Source organism: Micropterus salmoides, unplaced genomic scaffold (genome assembly GCF_014851395.1).
Source record: "Micropterus salmoides isolate LMB-PRFRI ecotype aquatic unplaced genomic scaffold, ASM1485139v1 Ms_hic_scaffold_11, whole genome shotgun sequence".
Classification (NCBI taxonomy): domain Eukaryota; kingdom Metazoa; phylum Chordata; class Actinopteri; order Centrarchiformes; family Centrarchidae; genus Micropterus; species Micropterus salmoides.
This window is the reverse complement of record NW_024040152.1, coordinates 22,124,562-22,143,670: the sequence shown is the minus strand read 5'-3', so window position 1 is coordinate 22,143,670 and position 19,109 is coordinate 22,124,562. Positions and strand designations below refer to the sequence as shown.

Genomic DNA, 19,109 nt, shown 5'->3' with positions numbered 1-19,109 from the left:
ACTCTCTCTCTGTATCCCTGTCCTGTGTCTGATCCTTTTTGTTCCCACACACACAAAAAAAACATACACTCATACATTTGTCTTCCTTAACTCCATGACAAGGGCATTTTGGAGGCCAACTGTGAAATTGCAACGTCAATGTGCAGATGTTCGTATTAAAGCAGGTGGTTGGAACCTGCGCCTAAATCGTTCAGAGACACTTTCTCCTTGTTAATGTATTTTATAGCGCAAACTGAATGGCGAGGCAAGTGAGTCTGCCATTGTGATGTCACAAAAGAGTTCGACCCATAAATTCCAGCCCAGCACTAAAACAGCCTGAGAAGTCATTATGTACATTTTTGTCTATCTAAATTATTCTCTACATGTGCTGTGTATTTGCACACGAGGGTGTGTAAGCTTGAATTAGTCCGTGAGTCTATGCGCGAGTCTGCGTATTTGACCTATTAACTGATTTAATTGCTGGTTCCAGTGATCTGTAAGATTCCCAGAATGGGGTCAGGGCAAACAGAAGAGAATAGAGGGTGGATTGAAAGGCACGGAGCTTGTTCGGGGATGTGATCTGGGGCTGGGCTGGACAGCGCACAGGAAATGTATATGGTCAGGTTGGTCTTGGACTGAAACTGGAAAAGAGAGGATAGAGCCCTTTCAGAGAAAGCATTGAGAAAGTGGGTTAGTTCAGCATCTAAGACTGCACTGTCGCAAAGGCCAAGCCATGAACTGACAGGGGCAAAGAGGAAAAGGACTGATTCTTCTTTTTTTCCCATGGAGCTGTATGGGGGTCTGTCCAAGGCAGAGCACACAGAGTGTTCTTAGAGAAATTTTCAAAATACAAATTCAAGTCTGTTCCAGAAAAGTCTTGAGCTCAGTGCATTCCAAGTTGGCTTTTTGAAAACCAAAGTGTCCATGATCATTTAGCAGAAAATGTCACTTTTGTCTTGGAGCCTGTCAAGTAAAAGAACATCTTCATTCAGGTAAAACAGACTGGATTAGAGGTACTGTGAATAGCTCAAATGGAAAAGGGCATGATAGAACCTCGTTGTCTACTTATTTCAGACTCTGCAAATGGATCACTCCTTTACTTTAATCAAAACAGGGCTGATGTGTGCTAGTTCACAGTAATTATGTGGCCCAGCGTCACTCAGTAAAAACGGATGAGAGAGAGAGAACAGAGCCTTCATTGAGAAACAACCAGGGCATGCATATGCACACACTCACACACACATACAAGAATAAAGATGTGTAGCATGTGCTTGACTGTATTTATACACATGCACCCAGAAGCTCAAACCCCTGCACATATATCACAATCGACACAGTGCTCTGGATGACATAGACCCTTATTAATGTGCAGCATTTGGGCCCCTCAGAGTCATTCAGACTCACCACAGAGATCTACAGTATATAGTTCATATTTACACTCATTACTGCCCCTGTGATATCATCTAAATATGTCATCTGTGCCTGTAACAGTGACAGGCATAGATAACAGTTTTGACAGCTTCTGCCCTGCATTAGCAGTGGCACCAAGTGCATTGCCAGATGACTGGAAAGAGTAGAAGGTAAATCTTAAACTTAAACTTTATTTGTCCCCGTAGGGCAATTGGTTCTGCAGCAAGACATAAACACAGGACAGACACAGATACAAGTCCAAAATACATAAAATACTAAAATGTTACAAATCTTTAGAGACAGCTGGGGTTTACAACCCCACTCAACCTGAATACCTGCTGAACCCAACAACACAGCATGACCAGCAATGTCTACAATATGCATTTAATCTGCTGTTTTGGAGATTGTTTCAGAGATATTTTATTTTATAACGCATAAGAAATACACCGCAGATAGTTAGAAAGGAAGAACATACACCAACCCTCTAGATTGGAAGTTATTTTCGGGTGCTGAACTCATTGTAGGCACACAAGGGCCCCAGTGGAACTAAGCTAATCCATAAGGAGGGGCGGCAGTGATGTTAATGGGAGAGGTTATACAATGGGCTGAAGCTAGGCAGTGTATAGAGGTCAGGAAAAAAGATGTAGCACAGTCACTTTGTCAAAACGTGAAGCAAGCTGGCAAATAGGGAGCAAATACAGTATACCTGTATAACAGTATAGTGAAATCAACAGTGGATTATTTTACTGGATCAATTATTTTGTGCCGACTCCAATATTCTCAGTATGGACCATTAAAGGGGTAATTAGGAAGTATGGCTTGACAACAGCAATTACTGTAATCAAGACAACGCGACTGCAATAATGACAATAGCCGGCATCTTTCATACAGACAGGAAGCGTGTGAGAACTGGTTTATTGTATGTTTAAAGGCTTAACAATACTGCAGTAGACGTCAACATCAAGACAATAAGATGCCTGACTTGTAAACCAAGGGAAACATGTAAAAACATATTTCAAAGGAATATTCATGTTGACCTTTGGGATATTACCTTACATAGGTAAAAGTCTTAAGTCTTTTAATTTGATGCGTTGTTGTTGAAATCGTTATGCAAAAAATACTGTTTATTGTCCATGTAAGGGAAATTTTTACAAAGCTAACTGCAAATAAAATAAAAACAATATGTGACCATGTACAGAGGGGAGAACAAGTATTTGATACACTGCTGATTTTGCAGGTTTTCCTACTTACAAAGCATGTAGAGGTCTGTAATTTTTATCCTAGGTACACTTCAACTGTGAGAGACGGAATCTTAAACAAAAATCCAGAAAATCACACTGTATGATTTTTAAATAATTAATTTGCATTTTATTGCATGACGTAAGTATTTGATACATCAGAAAAGCAGAACTTAATATTTGGTACAGAAACCTTTGTTTGCAATTACAGAGATCATACGTTTCCTGTAGTTCTTGACCAGGTTTGTGCATACTGCAGCAGGGATTTTGGCCCACTCCTCCATACAGACCTTCTCAAGATCCATGCTTTGTAAGTAGGAAAACCTGCAAAATCAGCAGTGTATCAAATACTTGTTCTCCCCACTGTATATACAATCCGAGTGTTAAGGGCTGTTGAATGATTAATTATTCTAGGTCAAAATAATCTGAATAACTGGAGATGTGACTGGAGGAGTCAAGTAATTATCAGCTCTAAAAACACATTTGTACAACTTAATAACCTCTTTAGGTCCAAAACAGGCTTCTACATGCTAGCTCTGTAGCAGTATAGACAGTAGCTCTGTCTATTTCATCTCTACAGAGTCAGACATGTCCAAACAGACTCAACGCTGGAGCTGCTGACAGAGCCACAGGGATTAATATATACACAGACACACTGACATATTGCACATGTGCGTGCACGCACGCACGCACACACACACACACACACGCGCACGACAGTGTCCAGACAGCTGCCAACCAACATGTGACACAGACTTGGTTCTTTTTATAACCATGAACAAACTATTATGCTATAGATGGGGTGACAAATTCTGTGTTGTGTTCGTGCGTATGTGTTTTTGAACATGGAATAATGAGGAAAGGGACAGAGACGTATAATTTACCCATCCTCATAATGTTTCATATACATGTTACACATTCTGAATGTTACTCGTGTTAATTGTGCACTATGTATTGCATCACAATTCATTGTACAAGCTCTCTGTGGGCCACGACTCAACACCTTGTTTTTTTCCCCTAGGACTCTGGGATTTAAAGATGGGTCAATGGAAGACTCAAACAAGCCATCTAATTATGTCTTAAAACTGGTAAAATGTGCTCTATGTTAACCTAATGAGACCGTAAGGATGCTAAGCAGTCTTCCTACAGGTGTCCAGACATCCTTTATCAAAGTTAATAGCGCTTGAGAAGAAAATTTTATGCAATTCATCTCTGTTTTTAGTCCAACAATATGCAATTCATCTCTGTTTTCAGTCCAAAAATATGCTATTCTTAGAAAGGGTCAACATGGTGTTATTTGAATGTCTGCTGTCCTTGTCTGCTGTCTGTTGTATGCAATGATCTCATCTCTCTGTGCAGCCTAGTTGCTGTCAGCTGTTTCACCGTGGCTGACTCGGAAGAAATGTCACTACTCACCCACTCTGTCACTCTCTCACACACACTCGGTGAATGAAATACCACTAGCACTGGTGTACTGTATGAACACAGAAACACACACTACAAAAAGGCGCACACACACAGAAACTGACACATACACAGGTCCATTGTACACAGCAGGAAACTATGACGAAATTATAACTTGACACGAAACAGAGGGGATCTACATGGAAAATGAACTGGAGCTGGATGAATAAAGAGGGAGGATTATTCTTTTGCCCTCTCTCTGTTCATCTGCCCTTGTTCTCTCTTTATCTCTCTTTTCATGATTCAATAGGGCTTTGTCTCATTCTTCACCAATGACCAGTGCAGTTGCAAGTTTTCAGAGAGAGGGAATTTGGATCAGATCGCCTGGTTTTGTCTCGGATGACAGTCGAAAGAGACCTTAAATGAAGCTCACGGAATACCAAGTTTCTGATTGGTCTGGCTTTACGCAATTGAAGTAAAAAATAATAGGTCTGTTTGTTTTGCCTGTAAACTGAATTCTTTAAAGTGTCTTGCATGTTCTCTTGATAACTTTTGAGTACAACAGGTTGTACAAGATAAGTATAATAACTTATAGCAAAGACAACAAGAGTACTTTTGACATCTACCTAAGGTTGTACACTGTACTTTTCACCGGGTCCATCTTCAAATGTTTTGTTAACCAAACCTAGTAGGAGTGGGGAAAAAACAATTGGATCTTAGATACGATTAGATAGACACCATTCTCTCTTAAGCACTGAGCACTGATGCAAAAAGCGACTTCATTAGAGTTCAGAGGGCCTTCCACGGGTGGATATTTTTATATACTGCAGCATTTTGGGAATGTGACGTGAATCAATGTGAGCCATTTTGCTCATTAACTTGTTTAGTATAACAAAGATTAATTAACTGATTCCAACAAGTACATTCTGCTTGAAGCACCTCTTTATTCTCCTTACCGATAAAAGCTTTACTCTGTGCATCATTAATAGAATAGAATATACTTTATTGTCCCCTAGGGGAAATTTGTCATAGACTCAAAAGTGCATACGTTGTGCATAGTAGTTGCTGCCCTTACAGACAATAAATACACGTAAAATACAAATAACAGCTGAAGACGTACACGTAGGCTATATACACACTCATGACATCCAATAAAAGGTTAAAACAAATAATAAAATAAAATACAAAAAACAACAAGAAGAACACCAAGTTATTGCACGCTTCCCAGGTCTCAGCGTACAGATCTATTTCAAATTTTGATGGAGGTGGGTACGAAAGAGTATTTAAAACGGTTCAAATTGGTTTTTGGGATTCTGTACCTTCTGCCAGAAGGCAAGAGCTCATATTCCGTTTGAAAGATGGGATGGGTCCAACAGTACTCTCCGCGCCTGCCTGAGTACAGACTGCTCATAGATGAACTGCAGTCTTTACCAGGCGCTGCAACTTTGATTTGGACTGTGTGGAGAGATTGCTGAACCACGCTGTCATCCCATACCTGATGACACTCTCCATCACTGCCTGATAAAATAAAAACATGATGTTCTGGCTGACACCAAACACCCTCAGTCTGCGTAAAAAAATACAGCCTTAGCTTTAAACGGGAACATACATAGTCTACATGATCACTCCAGCTTAAGAGGTTATCCGGGTGGATACCCAGATACCTATAAGAAGTGGCCTGTTTGATCTCCTCCCTGTGAATGGACAGTGGGGTATGATCCACCACCGACCGAGGGTCAAACACCCTCTCCTCAGTTTTTTTAGTGTTAATGGTGAGACAGTTCTTGTCACACCACTGAACAAATTTATTAACCTCTGTGAAGTACACTGACGGGTCTGAGTTCTGGTGAAGCAGGCTAAGAATGGCAGTGTCGTCAGAAATTTACAAAACGGGTTGCGCGGGAGACTATTGGTGCAGTCGTTTGTGTAAAGTGTGAACAAGACCGGTGAGCTTACACAGCCCTGAGGTGCACCTGTACTGATGTATTTGGATTCTGAAAGTGAGTCGTTAATCCTGACATTTTGGATTCTGTTAAAAAAACAATCATCTCAGTCATTTTCTGTAAGAGCTGATGAGGCTGTAATGTATTAAAAGCAGAACTAAAATCAATGAACAAAAGGCATGCATGGGCCTTGGGATCCTCCAGATGCTTAAGAGTTAGGTGGATGATGCTATTAATTGCATCCTCTGTACTCCTCCCCTGCCTATCAGCAAACTAGAGTGGATCTAGTTCAGGATTGACTTCAGATTTCAGTACGGATACCACGTATTTTTCAAAGTATTTCATGACAACAGAAGCCACCGGTCTATAATAATTTTTTTCTGTATGACAGGGTTTCTTTTGAATGGGAATTATGGTAGATTTTTCCCCAGAGGGCAGGAACCAGATGGGAATCTGCAGACCTCTGATACACAGGGCACCACGCTGGGGTTAGCTCTGCAGCTAAGGTCTTTAGGAGAAAAGCAGTGATGCCATCAGGGCCTGCAGATTTCTTTTTGCATACGTGGCTGAAAAAGTGACTTTGGGGGGGTCAACTACTAACCTTGAACAGGGGTCAGTTGTAAATGACTGTAGTACATTATTGCATTCCAAAGACTAGTCCTGTGTATCAAACCTGAGAAAGAAATCATGAAGTTTGTTTGCTTTACTCAGCTCATCATATGTTATGAAGCCCTTTCTATGTGTTGTCATGTTTGTAACAGCTTTCATGGAGACCCAGAGTTTTTAAGAGTCCATAGAAGCAAAATTCTGTTCTATGACACCCCTGGGTTTCCTTCCTCCCTTAACGACTGATTAAGATCCCTTAGAACTGATTTCAACCCCATCCTATCATGATTCCTAAAAGCCATTTCTTTCCCGGATGATACAGTCCTTTAACTCTCTGGTGATGTATGGCTTATTGTTAGGATAGATTGTAATAACCTTCTTGGTGGGCACACAATCCTCACAGAATTTAATATACTCTTTAATAGTGTCAGTGGCTTCATTGAAACCCAAACAAGCCCTTCAGTGTCTCTATACGGTCTTTAGACCATACAGTCACTGTCTTAGTTAATGGTTTACTGCTCTTTAAAACAGTCTTATAGGTGGGTATCAGATGGACAGTATTATGGTCTGAGTTTGACAAAGGGGGCTTTGGACTGGCCCTGTATGCATTTCTTATATTACCATAACATTTGTCCAGCACTCTATTGTCTCGAGTGCCACACTTGACATATTGTTCAAATCCAGGAAGGGACAGTTCCAGTTTACAGTGGTTAAAATCTCCAAGAATAAAGACCGGGATTCCCGGAGTGCGTTGCAGTTGATTGTGGACACAGACTGCAACACGAGCTGCAGCTCGGGCCGCATTCCCGCTGGGGGGGCACATGCGCTGAGTAAATTACAATATTGCCAAACTTGGGAGATAAAAGGGTCTTAGAGAAATGCACAGCAATTCAATATCAGGGCTGCACACAATCTCTCTCACAGAATAGTTCCTGCACCAGCTGTCACTCACAAACACGCAGATACCTCCCCCTTGACTTTTGCCCGAAGTTTCATCCCTGTCTGCACGGACAAGGGAGAAACCCTCTTGCTTGATCTAGGAGTTGGAGATGTCTTCGTGGAGCCAAGTCTTAGTGAATACCAGCTAGCCCGCCTCGCGGTATTCAAAACATACCCTCATGTTGGTACGGAGCTCCTCCATTTTGCTCCTAAAAGAGCGAACGTTGCTCAGGATCATGCCGGGCAGTGGAGGTCTACTGCCTCTCCAGCGGAGACTCTGTCGGGTCCTCCCACTTCGGCCTCTCTTCCGTAGTTTTCTGCGAGACGGCAGGATTTTAAATGCTTCGGGCAGGTTGAAAAAAAATCTGCGGGCGGCGATGTTCCTGTGTAGTGGAGAGACAACAGCATGTCTCTGGAGTAGATGAGTGGTAGCCCACCCTCCAAGTGTGGAAAAGTTTGACACATCCTCAGAAGCTGCCAGACAATCAGTGCCAGTAATAGTCCTTATATATCCTTAAATAATGCCCTGCTGCTCCTCTTTACCCTCGTACACAATCAATAAAACCACAGTAAACGAGTAAAAACAATAAATTAATAAAAACAGCAGCAGCACACGAGTCTGGGTCGCCAGCAGAGCAGCACCACCGGAAGTGAAGAAATGTATTGTTATGGATAGTCTCAGATTCTGCGTATAAAATGTTAAACATCAAGGTAAATGCTTAACTATTATGTGTCCATTTTAGAATCAAACTAAGCCTATGTAGGGTGGCTATGTGCGTCTGGGGCCATAATAGTTCTGTGATCAAATCATAGCACCATAAACTTAAATCTAATTGAATCGTGAGATAACTAAAGATTCCCTGCCTTATTGCTTGGGGTATCACATTTTTCCTTTCAGCAAATTCACAAACACCTCTTGTTTGCCAGTCTCCTGGACATCGTTTCATGTGGCCTGATGTCTGACTTCCATCAAGTCAGACCCAAAACATGTTTAATCATTAAGGTTTAATCACATGAGTTTAAACAGAACCATCAGACCTATTAGTGCAAACATTGTTACACTGCTTCAAGGCAGAAGCAACTCTGTGGGTGTGTGATGTTCGTGCTAACAGGGAAACGTTTGTGGGCAGGTTCAAGTTAATTTATAGGAAAGACGCAAGTGTGAAGGGTGAGAAAGATACAGCAACAGAGAGTAAAGAAGGGCAAAGAAAGAAAAGGAAGGAAAGACAGGGCTGCAGAAAGTGGCAGACTAAGATAAAAGGAGCAAGAGAGGGTATACAAATTATTATGTTTAAATTCAGTTAATGAGTGAGCTGATTAGTGTAAAGACAGCAAACAAACATCATTTAAACACACTCGAGGATGTGGACTAATCTTCTGTTACCAGAATCGCTATAGGCAAGACAATTTGAACAACTTGTTAATGAGTAAACGAAACAGGGGTTATTTAAACATTTAGGAAAGATCTTTGTTGTCGACATGACACAGTGACACGCAACACTAAGCAAACAAATAAAATGGCTCTCAGTTTCTAAACCCATTCTAGTCTCCCAGGAATTTTTTACATTAAGGTGATATTTTGGTTTATCCCACATTACAGCACAAACATTAGTCAGGGGCTTTAAATTATTAATTTAAAAAAGTTTGCAATATACCAGTGCCAAAAGTGTACTCAGGTAACTTATTGACCATCTCCCTGTTGACAGACAAAGCCAGCCACTCAGTGTTTTAGAACATGCTAAAAAAAAAATTAAAAAAATAAAACCCTGTCTGATCCATTTTGAAAATACATTGAGAAGCCAGAGCGAAACTGTCCATACTCAGCACCTACAGCTAAAATAAACAAAGCTGCAAAGACAAAAGAGGAAGGCAGTAAACAAACAACTGGATGACCAAATGTACAAAAGGGAAATGACTAAGAAGATCAGGAAAAGGGCTGTTTCATCAGTAAATATTTCTCGGGCAACATATAAACACAAACTATGTAGACACACTGTGCGGACACGCAAAAGGCATATTGAAAACAAGTAAAGGGGAGATACCAAAGCACACTTCAATGTACTTTATCAGACTGAGACAACAAAGCAAAGAATGAATGGAGGTGGTTTTGGCTAATCCTCTTGTCTGTGTGTGGCTGTGAATGTACACCTTTGAATCTGTAGAGGTGTGTGAGCATCTATGTGGCTGTGAGCGCATAGCTCTCTGATCATGTGCAATATCATACAAACTGTACATTTTTATATGTATGTGAGTGTGTTCTACAAAAAGCAAGCAGATCCAGTCAAATTCAAATCAGCTTTATTGGCATGAATGTATAACAACAATATTGCCAAAGCTACAAATAAATTACATAAGAACAATTCATTTCATACATTTCATTAAACAAGTAAATAAAACAGTAAACACTGTGTTGTTAATAATGGATCCAGTCTCTTGCTGTGTCTGTGTCCACTGTAGGCTCCAACAGACTCTGAATAATATAGCACAATAGAGGAAAAGAAAGGCTTTGTCTGGAAACTTATGCTTTCTTTCTTTTATTCAAACTTTCTCCACTTGGCATTCCAGTTATTCTATTTCACTCAACTCTAAACTAGTAAGCCGGACTTTACCTTTACTTGAAAATAAAAAGAAGAATATGCGCGTTTCTCATTGTGAGTTTACTTTGTTAATACACATGAATTCTTGAATCCTAATCCTCGTTTCTTTTGTAACCCTAACTATGCTCTAATTGGATCAGGTCTATGACGTGAATCATTTGAATACATCTGGTTCCCATACAGCAGTTAAAATAAATCACTTAAACAAACACAGAAACACACACAGCATGCAAGAGCTGATAATTATGTCAAGCTACAGTCTTACACCGGACTAATTCCAAAATTCGGTCAAAGGTTTTTACTACACCACAGTGATTAGCTCATGCAATGAGCATTTACTGATGTTTAAAGTGGAAGATTGTTTCACAAACCAGTGTGTTATTCATAAAACTTCAGCTATATTGCTGACACACAAGTTTACACCTACATCAACAGAAACATTTTAATAATAAAAACACTTGAATTGATGTTAAGATTATAATAACTTTGTTGTGGTGTATTTGTGTGTGTAATTTTCTGTGTTCAAAATTCAGTGTTTGAATATAACTATGCAGCTGCTGGGCAGGTCAAGTATAAAACATGGGTAGTCACCGTGACGTCACCCATATGTTTCTGAAGAGGGACTGTGAAGCTCAGTGTGGTGGCTCCGGCCGTTGCCATCTTGGCAGTGCCTGACTCCGGCTAATCCAAAAATAGGCAAAGAGGTGAAGCATGGGTGGAGCTAGCAGACAGCTAGTGGCTAGCCACCTGCAATGGCAAGTTGCTTGAGCAGGCCTGAGAGAGCTACTCCAACAGACTGTCAACACTGACAATGACACTGTGCAAGTTAATTTCTAATTTGACAACAGTGGGGCTAATTTGTTTTGCCAGGAAGATATGAAAGAAAGCTGTGAATAGGTCATAGTTGGTGCAATCAGAGAGATTTTTAAATGGAAAAAGGTCAGCATCTGTGCATAACGTGTTTTCCTGGTATTTTAGTGTGGCTGAACTTAATTAAATCATTAAGGTATTTCGGAAAGGCGATTTTATTTGAAAATCTTAAACCCGCCTTTCACATATTTAACCTATGACAACAACTGAACAACTACAATGCTGAGATAAACAGATCACTACTCAAGTTTTGACATACTGTGAAGCCAAAATTGATTTGTTTTTGTTTTCTTTTAAACCAGTGAGGAAAATAACCTTCAGACTTTCATCACTAACCCAGTTAGACTCTATTCTTGAAGAAAACCCTAAACATTCTGATGTTTTTAACAAATAAAAAAAACATAATCCTGTATTCAGCAGGTATTCAGGACTGGAAATGTATTCCAAGGACTGGAGTGAAAACATCTTATGCACTGTTGGTATCAAGACAGATTGTCAAATTCATGTCTTGCTTTGGGGTTAGCTGTGTCAGAATTACATTTCTGAAATCAGTAGTTAATCATGTCCAGGTTTTCTATCTACATAAGGAATTGAGTTATATGAAAATGGACTGGTCCTTAAATGGGAGATTTATTTTTAAAACAATATAAAATGTCTGGCATATGCATTTTCACATATAAATATATCAACAAAGATGCATTTGTTAATACTAAATTGCAGTCCGAGATTAAAGTTTAGGAAAGGCTAATTCCTGAACGTGTCCTTTAATCTTCTGATCATGCTGCTTCAGTGATAACACCGATAAATGAGTCCCAGTGTAGCTTTCATCCAAACACCCATTAAAACAACTGCTGTCACCTGTCAAAGTCTGCTGAGTCTAAAGATCAGCCCTTTAATTTTGAGATCACTGGCAGTATCTGCAAGACTATACAACACTACAGCCATTTGCAAAGGCGTCTGAAAGCCCTGTTCTCCTGATTAAGAGACTTACTTTGTGCACCTATATTTTTATTATTGTTATAATTATATAACATAGTAGGTTGTCTCTATGCTGTGGTGGTAATGAGTAGAAGGGCTATTTCTCTTTTTACTTTAGACACACACACACACACACACACACACACACCTGATTTCCAACTGTTACCATGGTGATTGCTATAGGCAGAAGGTTAGGACTTGAAGGTGGACAAGAAGATGGAGGGGAGATGGTAAGAATGAAGGCAAGAAGTCATCATCTATGTTTAATGTGGCTTCAGCAGCATCTGGCTAATTATGATGAGCAAACAGAAAATGACGTGTTTGTCCATCTCTACTTTCTCTGACCTAGACACAAAACCATGCAGATGCTCTTTAAAATCAAAGTCACTGTAGCAAGCACACACAGAGACACACACAGGCTCTGTAGGTGAACAATACAGTAAGCTGATAGCTTCACCAAGTACAGCGACTCCTAAAGGCCCATTCCATGTACATAGCAACTGTTTGGTTTGGTGACAAATGAGTCCTCAGTAAATTATACTCCAGAGATCAAGTTTTTCCAAGAAATCTTTCTTATACTGTGGCCTGAACCAAAAATATATCCATTTATTCATGCCTCTGAGCTACCAGAAAACATGGCAAACCACAAAAACCATATTGCTAGTATCTTTAAAGTTAACTTTAAAGATAATGAGAAAACCTTTCTTTCAGACTCACTCTCCTGCCTTCTAGCAGCTGTTCAATGTGCTGGGTTCAGAGGCACTTTAATTAGCTCAATACAGCAACAAAAAAGGCAATCAAACAAATACAAATCTAAACTTCATTCTAACGTTGCTCTCTCTCCAACACAGGGTCATTAAAGAAGCTATCAGCTGCTATCAAAGCTCTCTAGAGCATGCCCAATTCAAAAAGTCTTTAATCACTGTGGAGAAAAAAATAAATAAAAAATTCAAACAACCCTATCTGCAAGACACCATTAGCTAGAGAAGGTGTGTGTGTGTCTGTGCCCACATGTGTGTATATGATGGGAACACAGTTAGATCTATTATAGTGTCCATTAAAAGAGTAACCCAAATGTGTATTTTCTCCAGATATCTAAGCTACTGCAAAAAAACAATCAGGCTGAATGGTGTCATGAGCACCAAACTAGTCTAAGAGCTTTTTAAATTCCATTAGTTAAAGATAAAGAATAATACAGATAAGAAGATAAATTATATTCATATCAAAAGCTATTTGCTAAATAATCCTGTCAAAGAATTCATAAGTATGAAAAAATGTGGTGCCCTTACAGCGTGCCTCACCAGTCTGAGGTGCAGGGTTTTATATAAACCTGTTAAGAATGTGATATATACAACTGGACCCTTAATGGAAAATGTGGTCTGTAGTCCTGGTAATCAAGACTTATTATATAACCTGGTGCGATTGTCATGCTTGCCTCTTTGCTGAAGAGCTCAGGTGTACAATGAAACCTGAGCAACAGAGCACAAAAATGATATGGGTGTTACGTGATACTTCTAACCTGAGTGGGGGAGGGGGTGATCAAAGTGTAGATGAAGGATGACGCAATGCTCTTCAGCTGAATCTAACTCCTTCATGACAAACATTTACACTCTGAGTTAGACGGTGAAAGAGGGAGAGCGACAGAGACAGTATGCTCCCCCATTGCTCTCTCTCTTTGGCTAAACCCTCCCTCTCTGCAGTATGTGAGGTGATGAATGTGTGTCTGTCTCAGTTCCTATTAATAGTATGGAGCTGGTCTGGAGGTGTCAAAGCAAGGGAGGGATGAGATCTCTCACTCTCTCCTTCCCTCTCATGCACATACAGAGTTGAAGCAGACTCTACCACAGAGTCCAGATGTAGCAGAGGTAGAGTATAGGTGGTGGTGGGGTTGGACAAAAAGCAGGGGAAAAGAGTGGTAGAGGCCAAAGACAAAGCCACCAACTGAACTTCATACAGCATACTGACGGATTTTCTACCCATAAGATAAAGCAAACAACCCACAGCACCCCTCGGCACGGTGGGGTTAAAGACTGGACTCGCACAGTAGGGCTACACAGACAAACACACTGACACATAGATGCCTAGACACACATACTGTTTAACAGTGAGTTCACTGATTAAACCCTGTCAGCACTGTGCTAAAACATAGGGGCCATCAGGGCCGAAAAAGACACTAATTCCTATAAGGGATGAGGGATAGGTTTGCTGCAGAAGACCAGTGTTCATACATTCAAGCCCCTAAATCTGCGTGGAATTCCTACCTCGCGAGTTGGTAGCCAGGTCGGCTACTTTCTGAAAGGCATCCAGGAAAGCAGCCACAGCAACTACCGTCGCCCTAGGAAAAAAGAGGAAGACAGAGGTTTAGTAATAACACACTTGACTGAAAAAATATACATTACGATGTTATACAAAAATTAAAAAACGGCACTTGCTGATCAACTGCAGTAATTACATACGAGCATTGGCAGGCAAAGGCATAAACTGATCAGATGAAGAAAAAAACATATCAAATCTTCTTCTCGGAAGCTCTGGAAGGTAGAAAAAAAAACAAACATTTGCAGGTGCATATGTGCATATCCCTGATGATTTTAAAGTATGTATGATAGTGTCTATACTGTAAGGATGTGTGTAAGTTAAAACTTGCCCTGCTGTGTGAGGAATGTCTATGTGATTACTTTGAGACCACTGAAATCTGTCCTGCTCTGCAGAGCAGCTCTTGAGCTGAGTTTGCCACACTTACAGGTCAATGAAAGGATCAATGTGGGATCGACCCCGTTCAGCTTGAAAATGGAAAAGGGTTTACCAAGTATTTACAAAAATTATTATACAAAATAGACTGATGAAAGGGCAAAAAAACACACTGTCATAAAAAAGTGGTGGGAGCCTGGAGTAAGATTACTTTCCGTTTTACTCATTACAGACACCATCTTGTTGGTATCCAGACTGATTGTTTGTCTGGCTGCCTGACTGACCAGTCGCCTTGTTTGCTGGCAACAGGCGGCCTCCTTGGCAGGTCGACTGACTGGTTAACTGGCAAATACTGACTCGCCTACTTCAGGAACAACAGACTTCTCATGATTAAGATCACAGGTTTGGAGATGAAAGGCTTTGGTGCACGTGCATGCATGTGATATCTGATCTCCTCAACTGAGACAAGACTATCAGTCATCCACGCTTAAAAAGATTTCCTGAAGTTTTCCAGGACACGTTCAGCCACAAGAGTGTTTGTTGGTGGTAAGCAGCACACTGGCTGTAACTCGGGACAGACTGGGCCTCTTTCAGACTTGTGCGTTTGGTTTGAAATGCCGTTTCACAGATATTTCCTGAGCTGACTGGTGGCTGTGTGTGACGCTGGCGCCGATCACCACAATACGCTTAACTTACTACACGTGTCTTTCTGTTGTGCATATTTCCTGTCTATTACTGTGCATTCAGACCAAACTCGAATTTAATCCACGCAACGCTTTCCTCCCGGCAATGTCCAGTTTTGTCCGTTTTTTATATAAATATGAAGTAGTGCCAAATGACGCTAACAACACTGGAACCGGATGTGCACGGAATCTAGCTGCTGAGAAGCTCGAGTGAAGATAAATCAACGTTGTAATCCCAAAAACTAAAGTAAAAAGCTAATTTAATAAAAGCAGTTTACTCCGAGCTCCTCCCTCGAGCAAACGGCGTAGTTGTCAGAGCATAATCCAGTCCGACCGAGGGTGTTTATTTGTCCAAAAGCTGGAGCGCTGATCGCTGCTCCTCTATCACAAGTTTAGCAGCTCTTAGCCGGCCTGCAGATTTTCAATCGCCCGCTCTGCCTGGCCCTCTCCATGCAACGCTCTGAAGCTGTCGGTGACGTACGGACAATCTCAACGTTGATAGGCTATTGCGACTCAGCGTCATGCGAATTTCTTGCTTGAGTTTAAAATATTCAACTCACGCGAATTCCTTCGCGTCGCCGGCACTGCCCCCATTTGCATCGTCGATAGGAAATTGCGGCTCTACGCGTCTTTGCATTAACTTTGCATGTAAACTCACCGCCCTGAACTCTCGCTTCGCTTTTGGTCTGAAAGCACCATTAAAGTGGCGGATTGCCTGACGATTTCACCCACCACCAAGTTACCTGCGGGTGGCGGGTGCTACTTTCATTCGCTGTGCGCACCTACGTTTCTGTAGTTTCAGCTTCTGCCAAGCTTAACGCCAAGTCAAGGTACAGCGTAATGTGCAAAGTTGATGCTTCCTGCATGTCATGTTACCAAAGCATACCAAGTATGTGTTGTCATATCGCAAATGGAATTAATGGTTCAGCCCTAGCTTAGAGTATGATCTAAATGTGGAGTTGTACGGTATATTGAAAAGGTCTTAACCGTCTTAGGACTGTTAAAGTTGTTAGTTGTTTAATCAAGTTACAGTTAACATCTCTCAGGCGCCTCCTACAAGCTTCACAGAAAAAGAAAACAGAACACAGCTGATCATCTGACTTAGTTACAAGCCTAAATATTCTTCTACATTCAAGTTGACAGCCAAGCCTTAGCATTCGGTCAATGATGGAACAGACACTCCCTTTATCACTCAAAATATGAATGTAAGTTTGGCTAATAAGGGCTGTGTTGTTGCAGATCTGACTGGATGATCCAAGGGTGTGTTCTGCAAATGGAAAAAGAAACATACACACAGGCCCACACAGATTCCTTTCTAAATAAAGTCCAGTGCGGGCACCAGGACACCCTCCAACTGATATATGCGTCCAGTAATGTACACACTGCTGTATGGATCATAATTTACATGTAATTGCTGCAAAGTCTTGTTCAGTCAAGTTTAACCCTCCAAATCCAAACCAGGTTTGTGTGGGAAGTGGTTTTAACTGAAGCCTGCTTTTACCATTAGTGGCTCAAGTACACTGAAGTACAATGTGCAGTAGGTAACAATTAGTAGCCATGATCATCTTATCAGATGATCATGGCTACTAATTTCAAGAGAAATGACAAACTATTGTACTGGTTTATCTATTCACTACATTTTCAACTCCTATCAGTACAACCTTTGGAGGCAGATCTTACAGTCGCCATTAGAGGGAAAAATCATAGTTTTATACGCAGCATTGAACCAATTTAATATTTTAAATTTTCTGGCTCGATCAACAGTGAAATTAGGTAACTTCTCAAAAAATAAAGGAATACTACATTGCAAAATGTAGAATAATCAGAGTTTAATTTCAGCTCTGACAGTCAGCCAAAAAGCCTCAAGACTTTTGTGGCTATAAGAATAAATAAAATAAAAACATTGCTGCTACAAACCTTCAGCTTTGCTCAGTACTCCAACAATGACCTGACTGCTACCATTGGCCTAAAAATCTGCAAATGCCCCTGTCCTGGAGTCAAGACAAACGAATTTAACATATCTATTCCAAAAGGCCTTGGCCAAGCCAATCTAAACTCCCAATGGATCCTTGCGTAGTACAGCAGAGTGCTCTTTCTGACAATGATACATTCAGCACTGCTGCCCACATCTATTCTTAGTTCAACAGAAACTGGAATGTGACTGTAGTAAATCTGAATCATAGAAAGAGGTTGCGTTTAACTTCAGACACAATGTACAAACTACAATCGTGAACAAGATCGTACTTTGAGTGTGCTCTTAAAATATTTTTTAATATGTGTACTGCATCTGTCTGTTGATCTACAAATCCATCTACTAGTAGTGTCTAAACATTGAGCCCAAATACGTTTTATAACCATACAGTTCATAGACTGAATTTGAAGTTTTGAGGTGGTCTGTTTCTTCCTAAAATGAACTTAAGACCAGAAGGAGGGAGGCCTGTGTGTGAGTCTAGTTCTGACACAGCTGCATCAACCATGACCCACTAAAAAGACCAAACACTGACAAGTTAAAAGAGGACTGTGATTACAAATCAGCCAGCCTATATTCCACCCTGCCCTCTTTCTTCAAAGCTGTGTTCTGTGCACATGAATTTAGAGTATATGTGTATATACGTGCACGTATGTGTGTATGTGTGATGGCTGCTCAAAACCAGAGTGGGCATAGGGAAAAACACCATATTTGGACCAAAAAAATGACAGAACAGCCCAACACTGTAATTGGTTGATTTCCTAGTTGCTTTGTGAGAGGGGAGCAGAGGGTCTAAATTACAGAGTAGTCTGCCTTAAGACGTCATTACACACACAGACATATGCCGTTACCACTGCTGGCTAGTCACTTATCCAGGCCAAGGAGGGGAGGTGGGTGTGTGTGTGTGTGTGTGTGTGTTTTTTTTACTGTGTATATGTGTTCTTATATGTAACCCAGTCCCCAAACAGATTACAGAGGTCCTTGGACGGAATCGGGGGGGTAGGGGTTATGCTATAGTTCAAGGGGCTAGTTTAGCCAAATTTGTAGTGGCTGGAGACAGGCTTTAAAGCAGACAAAAAAAGGCCTTATTTGTAGGTCACCACGAGCGAACCCAGATAGCACACTCTTATTAGTGCTCCAACAGCACGGGGCATCGTTACAGCCAGCCATATGCCACAACCACTGCAGCCCGGAGCAGGGCATGGGCAAAGTTTAATCAACTCATTGTGTAAAAAGGAGGAATTTATCTTTTCTGGGGGCATCAATAGACTAGTCCTGAAAGAACAAGAAAGTGGTATAATTCCATAAAAGGGCCAATGATCATACATTATAACATCATTACAACATTCTTAGTAGGTTCAACTCACCTTTTCACCAGTAAAATGACTTGTTGATTTGTGCTTTTATTTTTGCCCCGCAGTCCAGACATACAGATTTCCTACTGCTGAACAGTCATTAACGACAAGGCCACAAATACTCCCCTGAGCTTTAGCATGGCCAGGTCACATATTTAACCCCTGAATGATGGAGACACTTGAATAACATATCACCACTAATCAGCCTTAATACTGAGAAAATGGAAGAATGGGACACTGAGTGGCCCCTGGAAAGTATTGTTAAGTCCCTGAGCCTTTATACAAGTGTCAGCATTAGTCTGTCTCAGGACACGTGGACACTTAAATGGCTAGAGAACTGCCATGTACTGTTAATCAACGAATAATTTAGACCCCAGGATATCCATATTTACAGTACTTGCTGGACAATGAGCTTTTATTTCAGCTGTCATAAGTTGTTTGTCTCCTGGC

At 40.8% G+C, this 19,109-nt stretch overlaps 1 protein-coding gene across 6 annotated transcripts in view; it reads right to left on the bottom strand.

The window, feature by feature from the left end:
- The window catches only part of LOC119897871 (protein MTSS 1-like), a 56,102-nt gene that overhangs the window by 33,773 nt on the left and 3,220 nt on the right, over window positions 1-19,109 (bottom strand). For all 6 annotated transcript variants that reach the window (XM_038711886.1, XM_038711890.1, XM_038711887.1 and 3 more), the window contains exon 3: window positions 14,226-14,299. In XM_038711886.1, coding sequence (XP_038567814.1) covers window positions 14,226-14,299 — 74 coding nt within the window. The remainder of the gene's footprint in view (window positions 1-14,225; window positions 14,300-19,109) is intronic.